Genomic DNA, 20,072 nt, shown 5'->3' with positions numbered 1-20,072 from the left:
CAAGCTGGCGGTCAAGAGAAGGAAAAAAGAGTATCTCTTTGAGGGGTTCTTCCTTGTTGCTCACCCTCTATTGGAAGCAATTCTTCTCTTGGAAGGATCAGGTATGTTTCCAGGACGGAGCAATGGACCCACCGAAAGCAGGTCAGCAGCCCAAAGCTTGTCTTCTGATCACTATGGCTGATATTGCAGCAGGCACTTGTCACATGGCTGGCTGGAGCACGGTGTAAGGGGTCAGGCCTTCCCTATTCATTTGCAGACACTAACCCACTCTGTGGAAGGACACTCCTCACACTGCACATGGCAGCACCAATGGAAGCGGCACTGGCAACGCTGAGCTCGCACCTCCTGCAGCATGTTGTGGCCGCGCCCACAGCACAGGCTGCTACAGCCATTTGGCTGCGGGCTGCTCTTGACGCAAGGGCGGCCGTGGGTGCCTGAGGAACCTAGGCTCGGATCTGGCTCACAGAAATCAGGGGAGGATTCATAGAAGATGAGGTGCTTGGCCAGGTGGGAGCTGTGGAGTCGTGGCCAGAAGGCTCCCGAGTTTCTGTTGTCCAGCCGCGAGAGTGCGGCATGGTCCATTCGATCCCGTAAGATGGAACCCACGTGGCGAAAATCAGGGGCTGCTAACCAACATGTCCGAAACTGGCAGCTTCCAGAAGGGCCGTGACATTTACACCTTCGCTTGCTCAGCTCTGACACCACCTGCCAAGAGAGACCAGAAGGGAAGGTTAGCTGTAAAAAAAAATGGTTGAAATCCCTTGCTTTTTTGACCCCACTAAGGAGTTGAAATTCCTGGTACCTGTGGAAAGGGAGCAGAGATACTGATTGAAATGTATCTATTTTTTCCCCAGAGAATCGAAAGCCAGCATATATTTCATAGATTTTTTTTTATCAGGCCAATCCATAATTTAGCCATGCACTTACATGAGAAAGCTAAGAAAGCATCAGCCAAATAAGTTGGAGGTGTTATCTCAACTATCTTTAGTCTGTGAGACAAGCCAGTCATTTTCTAGTCTGGAGTCTTACAGAATTCCCTTACCTTTCTAGTTGAGCTTCCAATACCAAAACGTTGTATATAACTTACAAGTACTCACATTCACGAATAAACCGTCCCTCAAACTTTTAACCAAAAATGTGCCACTCATAGGTAAGCTAGTGCTCAAAATGTTGGCATGTTTTAATTTCCACAATTGGCTTATCATTGGGTAATCCATAGATTACAGTATCTATTTTTCATGGTATTTAGTTAAAAAAATGAGTCATCTTATCCATGAATGGGCTTATCCATGAGTATATGTGGATATATATATTTAGAAGTAGCTTTCATGTAGACATGTATCAGTAGTGGGATTAAATTTTTTTTACTACTGGTTTTGTGGGCGTGGCTTGGTGGGTGTGGCATGGCTTGGTGGGTGTGGCAGGGGAAGGATACTGTAAAATCTCCATTCCCTCCCCACTCCAGGGGAAGGTTATTGCAAAATCCTCATTCCCTCTCGATCAGATGGGACTCAGGAGGTAGAGAACAGATGGGGGCAGGGTCAGTCAGAAGTGGTATTTCCTGGTTCTCCGAACTATTCAAAATTTCCGCTACTGGTTCCCCAGAACTGATCAGAACCAGATGAATACCACTTCTGATATGTATGCCACCTGCCTCTCCAACCTTTTAGAGGTTTTTGAGAGTACCAATTACAGCTGACTCTGTCAACACAATATACCTGTACCTGGATTAAAAAAAACACCTTTGAGAATTTTCCTTTTCAAAACTTTTTGAGTAAACTTAGCATCAATGGATAAGAGGATGCATCCTTTAAAAACTAACTGGTTTTTTTTAAAATCCCCCAAATAGGATTGAATGGGTAAATCTCTCAAAGAGGAAAGAAGTAGAATCCCACAAGGATATTCATAAACAATCTTGAGAAATAAGCAATGAGCTGGCTGAGTTTATGGATGACACTGAAATATTCTAAGAGGTAAAAAACAACTAGGCGGGATTGTGATGAGCACCAGAGGGATCTCTTCAAGCTGGGTGAATGGTAAGCCAAACAGCAAATGGAATTCAATTTAAGTGAGTGTGAAGTGATACATGTTGGAACAAAAACCCCTCTAATTTCACATTTACACTGATGGGCTTTGAGCTGTCTTTAACCAACCAGGAAAAATGATCTTGGGATTGTAAAGAGTATCTCAGTGAAAGTATTGACTCCTCAGTATAGAAAAGACAGATTTCATGCGAGGGAGGATTAGAAAAGAAACAGAATAAAAATGCTAACCCTATCATAACCCTATATAAATGCATAGTACATGCACATCAGGAATGAGATGTGGATAGTTTTTTGTTGCCACATTTGCGGGAAAAATATCTAACAGAGCTGGGAAAAATATGTTAAGAGCTAAACATTTTCCCTATGAGGACAAAACCTAGTCTTCCAAACTCTTTAGCTTGGGGAAAAAGAGGGATCTAATAGATGGATAAAAACATTCCTGGCATAATGAAAAGGTCTTCAACTTGTCTCAAAAATATTACAAATACTATGAGGTGGATGAGAAGATTTAAAACAGATCGCAGAAAGCACTCCTTCACATAGTGAATCATGAACTTGAGTAATTCTTTGCCATAAGACATGATGATGATCATTTACTTGGTGACTTGTAAAGGTACTGGTTAATTTAATGTTGGACATGTCTATCCAAAGCAGTTGATCATGGAGACCTAACATTTTCTCTACAGTGCAACCACAAGGAATATTAATAGGGAAACAATGGCTGGAGAGTGGCATGGCTCCGCCTCTCAGAGGCATGTCTCCTACATAGCCGCCAAGCTCATAGGCAATGGTGCATTTCAGTTTACCGGTAATTCATTCTAAAACCTATGTTATTGCTTTTCCAAGTTCTATCCATTATAGTCTCAATCAGAATTGGGATTCACTTACCTTCCCTACTAGTTTGCAAATGCAAGCGCTCGTGCATGCTTCGCTCATGCCTCATCTGTGCATGCGCACTACCTTCTGCGCATACGCAATGCTCTCGCATTACATTGGGGCGGGTGGGTGGACCCTCCCTCAGCCAACGCTCCTGGTTCGCCTGAACTGAAGAGAACCCAGCTGAATACCACCTTTGGTCTCAATATTTTAAATGCACCCATAAGCAAAATCAGGACAAACCTGGAAAATGTTCTACAATAGAACATACTCTCAGACAGTCAAATAAACCCACATTCATGTTTTTAGAAAATAACTAATTTTCCAGTTTTCTTGCTTGAATTCTGCAGAATGCCTCCATTTTGGATGATGATGTATGCAGACAATTTTTAAAGTAGATCTATAAACTTGCTCCCAAATTTCTTATTATCCAGAGGGTTGCACCAATTTAGCACGGTTTAATCTCTCATATGAGAAAGTTTCTTTAGAGGAGCCAAGCAATTGTATTTCTGTTAGTTCAGCTACTCCAAGCATGCTGCTTGATTAATAGAAGCAAGCTCCATCAGAAGTTCATGCAAAAGAAGAAAATCCTAATGCCTCCCTCTATTGGGAATAAATAACATAAATAATTATGCTAAATCTTTGCATGTAATGCAGAAATACAGTAGAATTCCTGAATGGAAGCAAGCATAATTAGAATGGTAAATCATGCAGAAACACAGCAGGCACTTTCCCTTTGAGAGTAGGTTGTTAGAATGTATTTTTCTTGCACACCAGTGTCTCAACACATGGTTTGGGCAAAGAATCTGAATTTAGTTGAGCCACATTTGACATTATCAACTTTAAGTTCCCAAACCCAACTCCTCCATGGCCATGATAGCTGCACATTAGCAATAAACATTAAAAAAAAAAACCCAATGAATTCTGAGAATATTGAAAACTATACCAGATAACAGAAATAGATTAACTATTACTAACACCAAGTAATGCAACTGTGGCAGAATTGTAGCAATAAGATTTGTCTTCATGATTACCCTTTCGCAGAGCTTTCATTATGCCACATATTACTGGACAACACTTCCATCCTCCAAAACCCCACCCAAGATTCACGTCTTACCTTTCTGCCCACACGGTGACTGTGTAGCTGCATCCGAGCATGGGCATCACGGGGTTTTCTTCGTGGGTCCAAAAAATGCCGGGCAAACCTCTGGGCATATCCAAAGTCTGCACTGCAGCCACCCCATTCCCAGGTGTCCTGTGGGCTAGGCTGTCCCCACAACGAGGATGGCATAGGGGGCGGGCTCTTGCCCCGGCTTAGAGACTGCAGCTGGCTGAGTTTCAGTTTCTGGTTCTCCGTGCCTTGTCTGGCACAGCCACAACTTTGTAGTTCCCCCAGACTGCATGCAGTTGCCACTGCATGGGTCACACCAGCTGCTAGCAAGGAGAAGACAAAGGCGCTTTCCCGGAAGCCTAGGAAGCAGACACAGTGATGAGTAGAAAGTTTGCTAGAGGTTCAAGCCATTAGAAGTACTATTTGTGTTCAAGGTGATGTTGATTTTGGGGCATTTAGGTGTAAAATCAGCAGGGGTCAATGTCTCCTTAATCCCACCACAATTCCTTCGCTTTTAAAAAATTGAGGGCTACAGTACTCTGTCCACTTTACATCATCCTCCCTCATTTGGGGTTGAAGAAAGATGGATTGTCACCCTTTCATCAAATAAAGCATGTGTGCCTATGTAACAGCTAATAATTCAAATTGAATTAAAGCTGTGGGTGGTCTCTGAAAATCTACTCTAAAACTATTTATCTTCATAGTATGGATGAGTTATTACAGCTTGCTTACCTAAAGAACTTCTGAATCTTCCTGCCTCACTAATGCACTAATCCCAGGATTCCCTTGGGAAAAACAATTACTCCTAAATTACTCCACAGCCTAAATATGCCCTTGCCTACAGCCTTCTGTAAGCTGATGCCTCCAGATACGGTGGACTCAACATTTTGTAAAATCACACAATTGTTGGGCAAGTTAGGAATTAATGCGCTTCAGTTCAACAGGTCTGGAGAACATCAGGTTGAGAAACAGCCATATTCCTACTTATGTTGCGTTGAACTCATTAGGACTGCCAAGCATCACACGTGCCTAGAGCTGGTATTTTTCTTCTTGATTGTTGTTTATAAATTGATACAGACTTGCTTTATAATGTAAATTAGCCATGGTATCTATCATCACAATGCCTCTAGTCCCTGGTACCTATTAGGCATTTCCTCCTAATCCATTCTTCATTAGTCTCCTGATGCTTCTCCTATTCCTGTGCACGCAGATGAGCCCTACCAAACTCATGACACATCAAGCAGCAGCTGACACATCAAGCAGCGGCTCAGCCCAGGTGCTTGGGTTGGAGCTTGCTCCAGCTCTTGCCTGCCCAGAGGCCTCGCTTTGAACTCGGGTTTAAATTTAGAACCGGCTCCTTCAAAGCTCAATTAATAAAAGAGATGCAAAGGACAAAAGAAAAGAGATGCCTGCCAATTTGCCTCTAGAATCAGGTGTTGGCCACTCTTAACACAACCAAGGCAAGAGGCCTGGGTGAGGCAGCACCTGGGAAGAAAGGCAGGGGCGTAAAGAAGGGCAGCCATGACCAGGCAAGCTTTAGCAAAATGCTCTCAGCTGCTCCCTCCACCTGGGAGACGATGCTTGCTGCCATGCCACCCACAGAACACAGATGCGGACAGCATCAGAATCACTGCTATTCACTGCTCCCAGTTGTTGGTCCAGCTAGGGAGAAAAGGGAGCAAAAGCAATGAATTGTTGCTGTGGCTTTTGGCAGGATTCCTCCTGCTCATACCTTTTCAAGTCAGGAATCCACCATCAAGGGTGCCTTCTTTCCCAACTCCACTTGTGGTCAAGAGTCTTCTACAAAGTTTCCACCATAAAACCGTGCTCGACTAAACCGCGCCCGACTAAACTGCGTCGCTGATGTCATCAACAGGGCGACAACAGTGCGGAGACAGAAGCACGCTGTAAACCCTAAACCTAAAATTAACCCCTAAACCTAAACCTAACCCCCCTAAACCTAATCCTAAACCTAACCCTAAACTTAACCTAAACCTAACCCTAACCCTTAACCTAACCCTTAACCTAACCCTTAACCTAATCCTAACCCTTAACCTAACCCTAAACCTAAACCTAACCCTAACCCTTAACCTAACCCTTAACCTAATCCTAACCCTAAACCTAACCCTTAACCTAACCCTAAACCTAACCCTAAACCTAACCCTAAACCTAATCCTAACCCTTAACCTAACCCTAAACCTAACCCTAACCCTTACCTTAAGTTGAATCGGCTTGCTTTCAAAGCGCTATTTAAAGCGCCCTTCTTTCTCCGTGCTGGCTGTTGTCGCCCTGTTGATGACGTCAGCGACGTGGTTTAATCGGGCGTGGCTTAGTCGAGCGCGGTTTTGATGGGTCACGTTCTACAAATTACCCCTTTCCTGAAGACTGTGCCCAAGCAGTTACTGTCAGGTTTGTCCATTCCTTAAGAGGATGATGATGGTCCTCTTAACTTTGCCCCCCCTCTAATGTTGCCAAACCTCAACTCCCAGTGTTCCCCCAAGTATGGCTAATGGTGAGGGATGCTAGGAGTTGGAGTTCACAGCCAAGGATCCCCTCTCCACAACACAGATATGGGCACAGAGGAAGGAGACAATGAGAGCGAGCCAGCAAAGAAGTCAGAGGCTCAGCAGCAGATCCTTACTGATGCAAGGAAAAGGAACAGCTGGTGGCTGCTGCTGCTCCTAGTTAGTGGGAGTTAGCCAGACACCATTTTGAGGTGATGGGGCAAAGATTATTATTATCAAATTTATTTGCTGCCATCTCCCAGTTTGAAGCAAATCTGTCAGCTATTTGCTGACAGCAGCCCTACAGGAATTACATCCCACCCTACCACCTTAACTTATTCCTCTTCCTGGTTCAACCAATTTTACTTTCAAACTGAAAATAGTTGGCTGTATAGTACAATGTACAATGAAGGAAGAATTCATTTCAGATAGCTTAGACCAGGGGCCTCCAATTCCTGGGCCACGGCCCAGTAACTTTTGGTTTCAACATCCAAACTGGATTAATAGTTAAATCAGGGGTAGCAACTCAAGGCCCAGCTATCTACATCCATTTTTCAGCTTTCAGAGAACATCTAAACTGTGTTGACAAATCAACAGTTTTCAAGGGCATAATTATCCCAGATTTTTCTTTTGGGAGGGACTGGGACAAAATCAGAAATAAAATTGGCGCACTAAACTTACTAAGGCACATTATTTACTCACTACCCTTTTAGTCACTAAAATACCCCCCCCTTTACTCTCAATCATAGATACATTTAGCCTCATGCCTTTCAATAACCCTAATTTAGGGGAAACCCTAAATTTCCCTGTTCTTCCTTTTTTTAAAGTGTTACCCATAATTCCAAAAATTCAGTGAAGCTGTTTGAAGGGTCCATAAATGGAGTTTGCATCAGTGCATAGATGCAGCAAGTATCTGTAAAAGGGTCAGCTTTACTATAGAGTTGTTCTTTGAACCCCTTTGCCCTCCTTATTTCCGTGACTTACCACGGCAGAGAAAGTTCTTCACATTTTCTTTTTGCAGCAAGGCAAAAAGACTGCCTAATTCAGTGTTTTGCATACAATAGCAATAGCAATGGCACTTAGACTTATATAGCGCTTTACAGCCCTCTCTAAGTGGTTTACAGAGTCAGCCTATTGCCCCTGACAATCTGGGTCCTCATTTTATCCACCTCAGAAGGATGGAAGGCTGAGTCACCCTTGAGTCCGTCAGGATTGAACTCCTGGAGTGAGCAGTGAGTTAGCCTGCAGTACTGCATTCTAATCACTGTGCCACCATGGCTCTTTTAATGCCTACTGTAGCATTTTAAAAATAATCCAGGAGGAGTAATTAAAAGCTAATGTTTTTAAATGATGACAGATTTTTTATTTTTATTCTCACAAAACTTTCTAGGTGCAGAAGCTCATGAGCCAGGTCAATTTCACTCACCAGCCCTGCTCTCCCACTTTTTAAATTTCTAATGACCTGCAACATATCTTCATGAAACAAATCAAATGTTCAAAACAATTTATATTGAAGCCTTTAAGGAGCCATGGGGGAAAGAAAGGATTTTATCCAAGAGGCTTAGTAACTAAATCAGGGGTACCAAACTTGATTTCATTGAGGGCTGCATCAGGGTTGGGTTTGACTTTGGTGGGGCTGGGGTGGGTGTGTCCAGGATGGGCATGGTCAGCTCGACGTCACTCGTATCAGAGGTGCCTGTGGAGGCCCGAGTGCTCTGCCAGTGAAAACAGGCTCCCAAGCTCTGCTTTCAGCTGAAACAGCCTGCTACAACCCTCTACCAGAAAAAATGGGGCTCGGAAAGGCTGTGTGTTTTCACTGGCAGAGGCACAGCGACCTGGTCCTTCACTGTTTCCAGGTGGGCCCTGCGGGCCAGATTTAAGCACCCCGCGGGCTGGATGTGGCCCATGGGCCTTTAGTTTGACACCCCTGAACTAAATGATGACCAGCTAAACCTGAAACAAAATACTGCAGGTTCCCTTTCTACACACAAAGATCCACAGGCATGGTCTTGCCACGGCTTCCTTCGGGGTGCTTGCATTTACATTTTTAATATAGATCTATTCATGCCAAGTTGCCCAGTTATGCTGACATTCTTCCTTGTTTTTCTGTAATCCCATATTACTTCCTTTCTGTGGGCACTAGATCAGTAAAGGGGGAAAGGAGAGGATAGAATGGGGATCATGGACAGTGAGAGATGAACCAACTCCTAATTTTATTGCCCACCCCAACCCCAACGAAGATGGGGAAAAAAACTCAGTCCTCTGCCCAGCATTTTCTCCCATGTAATCCTCCGCTCACCTCTCTTCAGAAGGGCACTGTTAAGAAGCACAGTGCCCCCACGACTCAGGTCCGAACAATCCCAGCGCCTCTCTTGCAACTGGTATTGGCACTCGTGGAGGGCAAGGTGGATGCCCTGTAAGGCTGAAGCCATCACTTCTGGGCTGCGTACACAGAGTCCAAACTGGCGTCGGCTCAGCCAGGGCAAGGTCATGCACATGGCATTAGAATTCAGAACAGATTCTGCCAGCACTTTGGGTCCCAAGGAACTGTGGCCCAGCATTCTGAAAGAGAAAGAAAAAATTGAGAGGAAAAGAGAAAATGGGCAGGAAGCATTTTATTGCTTGATCTCGGAGTAAGAATGACTTAGGCTTAGGAAAGAGAGAGGGAAAGAAAGAGAGAGTGGTGGAGGGAGGGGGGAGATTCAATTGTGCATTCCTGATGCAATGGAATGTGTGGCTCACCTTGGCAAATGAGACAAAGAGATGCTCATTGGAAAAAATGAGCATCCAAGAGAGGCAGGAGCCCCTTTGCAGGGATTTGGGAGAACCTCTAGCTAAGATTCTGTGCAGTTCAGAGAACCCTCAAATCCCACTCCTGGCTGGCCCTGCCCACTCTGCCCCACCCCTCCCAGGAGTCCCCATTCGGCCCATTTTGGATACAGGTAAATGCAGGGCGCATGCAGATACTCGGGGAGGGTGAAAAATGGGCCTACCGGAAGTTCAGGAAGGCTGGAAATGAGCCCGTTTCTGGCCTCCAGAGGGCCTCCAAAGGCTGTTTTCGCCCTCCTTGAGGCTCGAGGAAAACCTCTGGAGCCCAGAGACAGCAAATATGCCCCCACCCGTCGGGGTGCAGGAGGCTGCACCCCGACCACCATGGCCATGGCCACCCAGCAACTGTGGAGCAACCCTTGCCAAAAATTTTGAATCCCACCCCTAGACTTAATGGTCAGAGAAAGAAACTTAGGAAGGACCTGCCCTAATGGATCAAGCAATTAAAAGCGATAGTGGGAAGTTTGTACTCTCAGACTTGCAAGATTCTGTTAAAGTAACCTTACAATTAAGCAGAATTAGTTTATCTAGTTGTATTTCTTATCTGGTTTGTCTGGGAAGGCTGACATCCTAATTGTAGCATCAACATGCCCGGCAACCACTTTTTTTTATCCTGTGTCCTCCCAGGGTGTCAGGCTTCCCAGGTAGATCAGACAACAAACACAACCAGATGAGGTAATTCTACTTTATTGCAAGGCTACATTAGCAGAATCTTACAAATCTGAAAGTATAAATCTCTGGCTGTCTCCGTTAACAGCCTGATACGTTAGAGGGAGTTCCTTTCTGAGTCGCTTTCTCTGCCTGTTATGCAACCGCGGGTTCCCTCTCGTCCCCTTATCTAACTGTTCCCTAGGCAGCATCTCATCATTCCCCTGTCTCCCAAGGCAAATTCCCACATACCATAGACCAGGGTTGCCTTTGCCGCCTCCTCAGTACAGAGCTAAGTTGATTTGGAGTCATCTTTAGCTGACCTAGTTTCCAAGTAGTGAAAGGGCTTCTCTCCTGAAATCATTTTGACCACTGATACAACCTAGCATGATTCATCACTAGCATGGCTATGTGGGTGTCGACAGGGTTGGGATCTGCCAAGATCCTATCAGCCACTTTATGTTGCTGAAAACCTACCCTTACTACAGTAGCCATTTGGGTTAGGTTGCAGGAAAAACCGGATACCGAGTGCCTACCACCTGTATTTTTCTACAAATTGTTGGTGCTACAATTTGGCAGCTTCAAGAGATGTGGGCTTCTCAGAATTCCAGGAGATCAAACATTGATCTAGGTCCATGATGGAGAACCTGTGATACACATGCCACAGGTGCAGTGTGGGTTCCGGATCCCAGTGCAACCGGTACAGTGCAACGGGGCTGGGTGTCCACCACCTGAACGCGTGCAGCACGTGTGTACTTACTGCCTGCGACACTCTGTGACGCTTTAGCTACTTGGTGGGGCATCACGTAGGTGCCGTATGCTTGGTGCGCAGAAGCCCTGAACAGGTCAAATACTGATAAGGCACATGGGTGGGCGGGTGGGCCCTCCAGAGCACCGTACTGGAATGGTATCTAGTGCTCCCGGCAGGCACTGGTACGCCCGTACTGGGGCGTACCAGTCGTAACCCACCAATGCACAGGTGACACGCAGAGCTGTTTCTGAGGGTATGTGAGGCATTACCCTGTCAGTGCCAGCACACATGCACGTGCTGGCAGACTGATTTCCGGCGATTTTCCACCTCAGGAGGCTTCCCTGAAGCCTCTGGAGGGAGAAAAATGGCCCAATGGGCAACTGAGTGTGGGCATGTCCGTGTGTGGCCTCCCCACATTCCTCCCGCTTTTGGCACCCCTCAACAAAAAGATTAGCCATCACTGATCTAGGTATTTGGTTACTCACATATGGTTGACCAGCACTTTTCAAAAATCTAATCAGCATCCTCTCATCTTCTCTTATGTACACTCCTAGTAAGTAAAGCTCTAGCACGCTTTTGAAAGACCTTTTTTAAAAAAAAAAATAAGTAGAGCTTTCTTTCAAAGGAGCTCTGGATCTATGTTTAAAAATTAGGACTAACACTCTCAAGTGATCTACAATGTAAAAAAAAAGTAGAGTTCTGCTAACTGCCTGTTACGGCTTTTGTCGCATGACAATTTTTCTTCCCATGCTTCTGCCAACAAGAGATCTCAAATGGCTGTCTTTATTACTATTTCAATTACCTGGCCCTTGGAATGGCACAATTTTGCCTGCTCTGCTCTAATACTATGGCTGTTCTTCATCTACTTTCAGGTGCGGCCAGCCATGGGAACAAAACTGGATTAGCTGCCGTCACTGGAATTCTATTGCAAGTCTAGCTGAAGATACAGGTAGCTCACAATCAATGGCCACTCTGCTTTATACAGTGTCCTTTTGCCTCCATCCATGGACACACATTTAACCCTCTTTCAGAAAAGTGCTAGACCGGTGTTCAAAATTAGCCAACGGGTCACAGACTGTGCATTTGACATTTACCTGAAATCTGACAGGTGGATAAATGTACTCTCTCAAACACTCACCTACACTCACTCAACTAAAAAAAGCGGTTTACAAAGTCAGCCTATTGCCCCCAACAATCTGGCTCCTCATTAAGTCAACCTTCAGCTGGTCAGGATCGAACTGTTGGCAGTTGGCAGAATTAGCCTGCAGTACTGCATTCTAATCCCTTTGTCACCACAGGGTCAAGTTCAAGGTTGGAGGACTCCACCAATCACATTTAACTATCCCCACATTAAAACTGTAATGGTAGCATCAATTGCCACACTTGTTACTGAGATAGAATAGGATTCATCAATCTGAGCAGGTGCATTCCGTGACATACTTTTCTGCCAGAGCAGTAACTGATGAATATTACTTTAATATGGTTGTTTGGCTATGTCCAAAATCTCCAATTAAGGGGCCAGTCACTGACTGAGTAAAATTATTCCTAACCACCAGACCAGTCAACACAACAGAATAGTTAGCAGTTAGCAGTTAGACTTATATACCACTTCATAGGGCTTTCAGCCCTCCCTAAGTGGTTTACAGAGTCAGCATATTGCCCCCACAGTCTGGGTCCTCATTTCACCCACCTCGGAAGGATGGAAGGCTGAGTCAACCTTGAGCCGGTGAGATTTGAACCGCTGAACTGCAGATAGCAGTCAGCTGAAGTGGCCTGCAGTACTGCACTCTAACCAATGCGCCACCTCGGCTTGTGATACAGATACAGATTATCAGAGTTAGAAGGGACCTTGTAGGTCATCTAGTCCAACCCCCCCCCCCCAAGCAGACCCTGCATCATTTCTAACAGATGGCAGTCCAGTCTCTTCTTGAAAGTTTCCAGTGATGAAGCTTCCACAACTTCTGAAGGCAACTTCTGTTCCATTGGTTGATTGACCAGCTGTAACAGCTGGTAGTAGCTGCTTGTTGTGTTACGCTTTGTTTTATTAGAGGATATTTATATGTATTATAAATAATCTAACCCAGCAGGAAATGGTAGTGGCTCTCTGGCTTAAATACCAAGAAAGAGGGAGAGGCTTGTGAATCAAGGGAAGGCTTGCCAGTGTACTTTGTAACATGCCACAGAAAATGCTGGAGTGGCACCATATCCACCTCTTTTCCCAGGCACCACAATTCTTTCTTTTCCATGTATTTTCACCAAATTCAGATAGGCGATATATTCTCCACTTCCAGGAAAGAATCGAAGAAGGAAGTTAAACTGTTCTGAAACTCCACTGGAGTTGGTCGGCGAATAAATTTAAATGCAGTTAGTCCTCAACTGACAACAGTTCACTTAGTGACCCTTTGAAGTTAGAACGGTGCTGGGGGAAAAAAGGGACTTTTTTGACACTTACAATCATTGCACCATCCCTATGGTCATGTGATCAAAATTCAGACGCTTGAGAACTGGTTCATATTTATGACGATTACAGTAGCCCGGGGGTCCCCTTTTGTGACCTTCTGGCAAGCAGAGTCAATGGAGAAACCAGATTCACTTAATAACTGTGTTACTAGCTTAACAACTGCAGTGGTTCACTTAACAACTGTGGCAAGAAAGATCATAAAATGGAGCAAAACTCACTGAACCAATGCTTCACTTAGGAACAGAAATTTTGGGCTCAGTTATGGTTGTAGGTCAAAGGCTACCTGTACACACACACATATTATATACATACACACACATACAGTACAGAGATCAGTGTTTCTCAACCTTGGCAACTTGAAGATGTCCGGACTTCAACTCCTAGAATTCCCCAGCCAGCAAATGAAAATGAAAATGAAAAGGTTGAGAAACACTGACATAGATGCATGCATAGGTAAAGATTCCCCTAGCACATATGTGCTAGTCGTTCCTGACTCTAGGGGGCGGTGCGCATCTCCGTTTCAAAGCCGAAGAGCCAGCGCTGTCTGAAGATGTCTCTGGGGTCATGTGGCTGGCATGACTAAACGGCGAAGGTGCACGGAACGCTGCTACCTTCCCACCAAAGGTGGTCCCTGTTTTTCTACTTGCATTTTTTCCGTACTTTCGAACTGCTAGTTTGGCAGAAGCTGGGACAAGTAATGGGATCTCACTTCGTTATTCGGCCCTAGTGATTGAAACCGGTGAACTGCCGACCTTTCTGATCGACAAGCTCAGCATCTTAGCTACTGAGCCACCACATCCAACATGCACGCATGCATACATACATACTTTCCTCTTCTCTCTGCCATGAGAGAGAAGAGGACGCAGATGTCCTGGCCACCAACCCTGGCTCCACTACAAAACCTTCTAGATGGTTTTATATTCTGACAGAGGGGCAGAAGGCAAACTGATGGAGTGTGTGGGAGAAATAGGCAATGAAAACTCATATCTCCTGCATTTTAATTTTTACTCCACATAGGCTTCTCTTTCCACACAGAGTCGGGTTAAGTGCATTTTGTCAAACATGTGTGCAGAATTGTAAAAAAAAAAAAAAAAAAAGCTTTCTGGCCATCCAGCCAGGCTCCACCACCTAAGGGAGAGGGCTGCACCTGGGTGGTTGAGTTTGCAGGGGGAAACTCCCTAGCTGGGCCCCCTCTGGCACTAGATAAAAGCAAGGTTGGAGATCAAAAGTATCCCCCCAAGGCTCAGCACCCAAAAATGGGGGAGGGGGAGTGGAAGGATGTTCCCATGACAAAAGGCAGCGCTCCTCCCAGATCTAAAGCAGGGTGTCTCTGCAGCAGAGGGAGTAGAGTGGGAGTAGCCCAGGCAGTGGGAGACACAGACATATGAATGTGGGAAAAGGGAATGGAGCCAGGTTTCCTGATGAGAAGAGGCCACCATAGCAACCACCCAATGGACTCAGGACATCCTCATAGCAATTGGATGTATAGCTTTACCAATTCTTGCATGCTGTGTTATTGCCATCACACATAGTCTTCCAGGAAAGTATCTCACAACAACTACAAATGCTTTCTGCCTTAACGCCTACAGACAAATTCTCCTGAAGACCAAGCACTGCCTCAGTCTTTCTCACTTGATCAAACCAGCCCTCTCAAAAGCAGTTTTTCACTGGGGACAGGAATATGAATATAAAATATGCCATATCTGTGTTTCTCATTCATAGTAGGGGTACAAGAGAAGCATAGCTGCAGCCAATCAAAAAAGCAGGTTGCATTCTTGGAAAGTAAACTACATTAAGCAGTGAGGTTTCAACTTAAGAGAGCAGACCTGTACCCGAAGACTGCATTCTTACAGTTTGGGGATAAAACTTGTCTGAATCCAGTGGAACATGCATCTGACTGAACAAGCTGAGGACTATGCTGTAACTGGCTCATCATAAACTATGGTGGCTACTCATAAACCAGAGCTAAGTTCCCCAAGGCTTTTGTGATCACGTGATAAATTATGGGAGTGGTGTGATGGCTTCTATTCCTCCTCTGCAGAGTAGAAAATATCCACTCCTAGTATTTTCTATTAGGGCCGTGAGACAGAGATGGTATTCAGCAGGTTCTGACCACTTCTGGAGAACCAGTAACAGACATTTTGAGTAGTTCGGAGAATCAGTAAATACCACTTCTGATTGACCCCGCCCCCATCTATTCTCTGCCTCCCGGAGTCCCAGCTGATCAAGAGGAAATGAGGATTTTGCAGTAACCTTCCCCTGGAGTGGGGAGGGAATGGGAATTTTACAGTATCCTTCCTCTGCCACGCCCACCAAGCCATGCCACGCCCACCAAGCTATGCCCACAAAACTGGTAGTAAAATTTTTGGAATCCCACTACTGCTGTGAGATGCACTAGATTGGATTCTCAAAAAAAGGGGGAGGGAGGAAGGGGTTTTGGCACTTTCGGTCCTTGCATACATTAATTAAAGCCTACAGAAGCTGCAACGAGCCCGTAAATCTCCAAAGGACCGCAGGACTTCTTTCTTCTCTGAAGCTGGGAGTATCCTCAAAGCATCTGAGATGGGAGAAGGCCATCAGCTGAGGGTACGGCTTTGGTCTGAAAGTTGCGCGTGCACACACACACACCGGCCGAAACCCTCCACACTTTCCCAAATTGTATTTTTTATGGGCAAAGGGAAAAATGGTTAATGTTTAAATTAAAGCAGATTGAATCCCATCCCAGATCTACCCACTTTTTGGAATGCAACCCTTGACGTGCCACAAAAAGGCCAAGGGTGACCCTTGAATAGTTGTACAGCTAAAAAATCAGAAAAGGATCATTCAAATTCCTCTCTCTCTCTGAAACCCACTCACACAAACACTCCAGTAGAGAATCTCTCAAGCGCCACTGCGCTGTGCCTCTTGTCTAGTCAATCAACAGTGGCAAGCAGGTGACTCAATGCGGATATGGTTGCCTTATGCCTTTTTCTCCCTGTTAACTTTAAAGCTTTGGTTTTTCCCAATGGGTATCTTCCAAATGTGCGTGGCTTAGGCTACACACGTCTCATTTACTACCTGTCTGGTTAACAGGCTGGGAAAGAGTATCTTAAGCAATGCTGTGTTTTCAAGATTAGAGAGGAAGGAAGCAGAAAGAGGAAACCCCCATGCCACCCATTTCCAAATTTCAACAAGGTTTAAAACTCTCAAGAGGTAGAGGTCCTTGGTCTGTAAAAGGGGAAGAATGGTGCTTGCGCCCCGAATTATGGAACAGGACATTAGGCCATTGATCCTTTATTCTAGTGTTAGAACTGGATTAGCATTCGAAGGCCCAAAGCAGGAACTTTCTACAATCCTTAGCTTGGCCATCTGAAATGTTTTAGCTAAATGTGTTGGACCAGCACAATGCATGTAGTCCTTGACTTACCACCATACATTTAGTGTCGGTTCAAACTTATGATGGCGCTGAAAAAAGTGACTTACGACAGGTCATCCCACTCACGACTACAATCACACGATGAAAATTCGGGCGCTTGGGAACGAATGATAGTTGCAGTATCCCAGGGTGATGTGATCACCATTTACGCCCTTGGTTCCAACAACCCAAGTCATGGATCAGCTTAATGACTTCCGTTTCATACAACAATGACAGTTTCACTTAATGACACTGGCAAGGAAGGTCATACATTTAGTGGGACTTGTTTAACAACCACTTTATTTAGCAATGGAAATTCTGGTTCCAATCGTGGTCATAAGTCAAACACTACCTGTAACTGGGCTGTCAGAGATAATAAGAGTTTGGGTACAGCACATGGGGGGAGGGGCATTAGAGCGAGAAAGGCTCTATGAATGCATAAAGGTGAGCAGCCTGGAAAGTTTCACAAAAATACCTGACTTAATACTGGAGCACTATGTTCTGACCTAGGCTTCCCAAGAGCATAAAACAAACTCCTGGTCCCAACAAAACCCCCTTTTATTAATTTGCTGTGAATTCTGCTCATTCACATCCAGCAAAATCTTTCAAGGGAGGATTTACAGTCACAGACCTTATCTGGCTTGGAGAGCTGCCAGGCCGATATATGCAAAATTTGGCAAGGTGTCTGGGAGAGTCATGAACCAATTAAGCGAATTAATTGTATCCTGCAAACTCTACTCTTCTTTTGCTCCTCTTTTATTTCCTCTGGGAGGGGTCATTCTTCATCCACCTATGGCCTTACTCTCAAGTTGACCCCTGTTCTTTAGCTGTTCCCTTTGTCTGGCAACTCTGCGCATGCGCACACTGGGAACAGGCTCCAGCTGTCTGTCTGCCTCACTGATGTCTGACTCTGAAGGCAGCTGATAACTGGCATACGGCCCTGGGCCCCTCTCTGCCTTTGACACAGATCCTTCATCAGAGTCTTTCCCAGACTCCAGACTGGCCCATGTTCCTCCCCAACCTCCTCACTGTCCGAATCTGCTGCCAGCTCCACTGGCGGGCCACAACACACCCATTTCAGCTTCATTCTAATTCTTGGCTTTGCAGAAGACGCCAGACATGTATATCAGAAATACTTCCCTAGTTGTTATACACAGGGCTGTTACAGCATCCATTGTAGCCAACATGAAAATCACCCTTAATGATGGCTGCTTGCTAACACCTGAGATGAAGAAATATGACATACAACTCTTTTTCTACATTCAGCATCATTAGCAACCATCCTTGACTCATGGATGTCATCCACCTGACAATATGGCAGGTGGATAAATGTACTCTCCCTCACCCAACTGTGTCCCATCCCTGATAGGCATGCGATTGGTATTTGTTAAGAAGGTTGGAGGATTCCACCAACCTTCCACATTTCTTAACATTTATTAACTATTCCCACAATAAAAACGGTAAGAGCATCGTCATCCAATCTACTTTCCTACAATTCCCCCCCACCCCCTCTAGCCTTCTCGTGTTTAGAGGGCTATCTGTAGCATGCTCAGAGGCTATCAGCTCATTTCAAGAATAATCTTCAAGATCACATTCTGGGGAGCCCTACTTCCTGCTTCCCTCAATTTAAATTATAAACCCAGATTTTTCTGGCATTTAGGAATTGTGCTCATATTTAACAGGAAGAGGAAGGATAAAAGAGCAAAACTGGCCTGAGATTATAGCCGCAGAGGTTGTTATCACCCTATTATTGGCTCTGTAGAGAGGGAAAATGTGCTTAAAGTAGACTGCTCTTCTTTGGTACTCCTGCCCTGATCCCAAAGTTCTTCCAAGTGATTTCAAAACCCACATCCTCTTGAGGCCACCTGTTCCAGAACAGGCACCTCCACTCCCAACAGTCATATTACTTACCCTCTCCAAAGGCAGAGGCAAGCAGCAAAAAGGCAAGTATTCACATGGGGGTTCCTTGGGGCCATACTGTACTCCACCTGGATGCGTTGGGTTGGTCCTCTAGTGTGGTTGGATGACGCCCTCTCCCTCATGTCCCTGCCAAGGAGGGATGGGGGTGAAGAACCTGGAAAAGGGAAAGCTAAGAACCAGGTGGAAAGCAAGTTGTTTAGAATCAATGGCTGAGCTCACATACAATATAGAGACCTGGTGGCCACATCTAGAAAACACATTAAGCTGGATTAGTTTTAAAATTCTATATATTTTCATGTGGTATGTTGGGTTAGTTTATCTTATTTTGTGCTAATTCATAAGAAAACGCTAATTCAACTGAAAGTGTTATTGTATATAAAGGTAGATAGCACAGAATAATGGACAGTGGTTGAATGGACCAAGAAGTTATGTTTATGGAGTTTACCCCAGTCTACTTTGAACAATGTTATGAGGATAAAACAAGAAGAGATAGGCACTCCTTTAATTTTCAGAAGGGGGATATACATGTAGCAAAAAATTAACCTTTCCCAAAACTGTCATTGTCTTATGGATTATTCTTAGGTTATTGGAATGGGGGACTATTATATGATGTGAGTATCTTATGGAGTCTTCTTTTCAGAACATTTGCTGTCAATGGCAACTTTTCATAAACATGAAAACAAATAATAAAGAGGGCCCTTAAGGAAATAGTCCAGCCTCACCCTCCTGGATTGGATTCCCTCCAGTTTAAGTCAAATCATGGCTTCTACACTGCTTTCTACACGCAATATCGAATCATCATTATTGCTACTGACAGAAGCTCCCTTTTTTCATGCAACTCAAACCACATCTGCTTCATAGACTAGCCTGGATATATATTTCCAAGGAAGAAAAAAAGGAGTATGGTAGATAGAGCTCTTCCCAACAACTGAAAAAAAACAAGACCTTAAGACAGATTGGACCAAGGCTGATTTTAGTCCCACACTTTGCTTCTCACAATGGCCAACCAGATGCCCTGAGATGTTCACAGGCAGAAAATGAAGAAGACACCCGTTCTTCTTTGTGCCCTGCTGCATCTAGCTTTGGGAGACAGGCTGTCCCCAATCTATAACCCTAATCATATGCACACCATGGCCCCCGAGTCAAGGTTTCCAAACTTTTTTCTTGAATGAACTCTGGATGACAGTCAGAAATTCCCTAGATACCAATATCTCCTATATGATGGGTACAACAAAGAAGGGCACCAGTTGCACTTCTGCCTGTTCAACCTTATTAAAGATACAAGTGACCCGACAGAAGAGGAGGGAGGGAGGGAGGGAGGGAGGATGGGAATCCAACAATGAATCCAGGCAGGAAACCCACCTGTCTTTATTTCTTCCTTTGAGGCTCCCGCAATCGCTGCTTTCCTCCAGGGACCTTGTGCCCAAACCCTTTACCGCAGCTTAAGCTGGAAAGTCTCTCCCGACACCCCCGCAGGGTAGATCGCCCCTCCACAACCCAGAATGCCCGATGTAACCGAACGATCCTCGCGCT

The 20,072-nt window shown here is 44.9% G+C and overlaps 1 protein-coding gene across 1 annotated transcript; it reads right to left on the bottom strand.

The window, feature by feature from the left end:
* Nucleotides 1-246: 246 nt before the first annotated feature.
* On the bottom strand, nucleotides 247-18,595 carry WNT10B (Wnt family member 10B). Its single transcript, XM_032212048.1, has 4 exons — nucleotides 18,531-18,595; nucleotides 8,836-9,098; nucleotides 4,039-4,391; nucleotides 247-705 (listed from the first exon to the last, which is right to left on the bottom strand). Exons 1-4 carry the CDS (start codon nucleotides 18,593-18,595, stop codon nucleotides 247-249), a joined length of 1,140 nt encoding a protein of 379 aa, XP_032067939.1.
* Nucleotides 18,596-20,072: the final 1,477 nt, after the last annotated feature.

This window comes from Thamnophis elegans, chromosome 2 (genome assembly GCF_009769535.1).
Source record: "Thamnophis elegans isolate rThaEle1 chromosome 2, rThaEle1.pri, whole genome shotgun sequence".
Taxonomy (NCBI): domain Eukaryota; kingdom Metazoa; phylum Chordata; class Lepidosauria; order Squamata; family Colubridae; genus Thamnophis; species Thamnophis elegans.
This window is presented reverse-complemented; position numbering and strand designations above follow the sequence as displayed.

Coding starts and splice junctions, on each gene's coding strand:
- WNT10B (XM_032212048.1), bottom strand. CDS start 18,595: ATGGCCCCAAGGAACCCCCATGTGAATACTTGCCTTTTTGCTGCTTGC. Junction 4,392..8,835: donor CAGTGCCCTTCTGAAGAGAG/GTGAGCGGAGGA, acceptor TCTGCTTCCTAG/GCTTCCGGGAAAGCGCCTTT. Junction 706..4,038: donor GTCACCGTGTGGGCAGAAAG/GTAAGACGTGAA, acceptor CTCTCTTGGCAG/GTGGTGTCAGAGCTGAGCAA.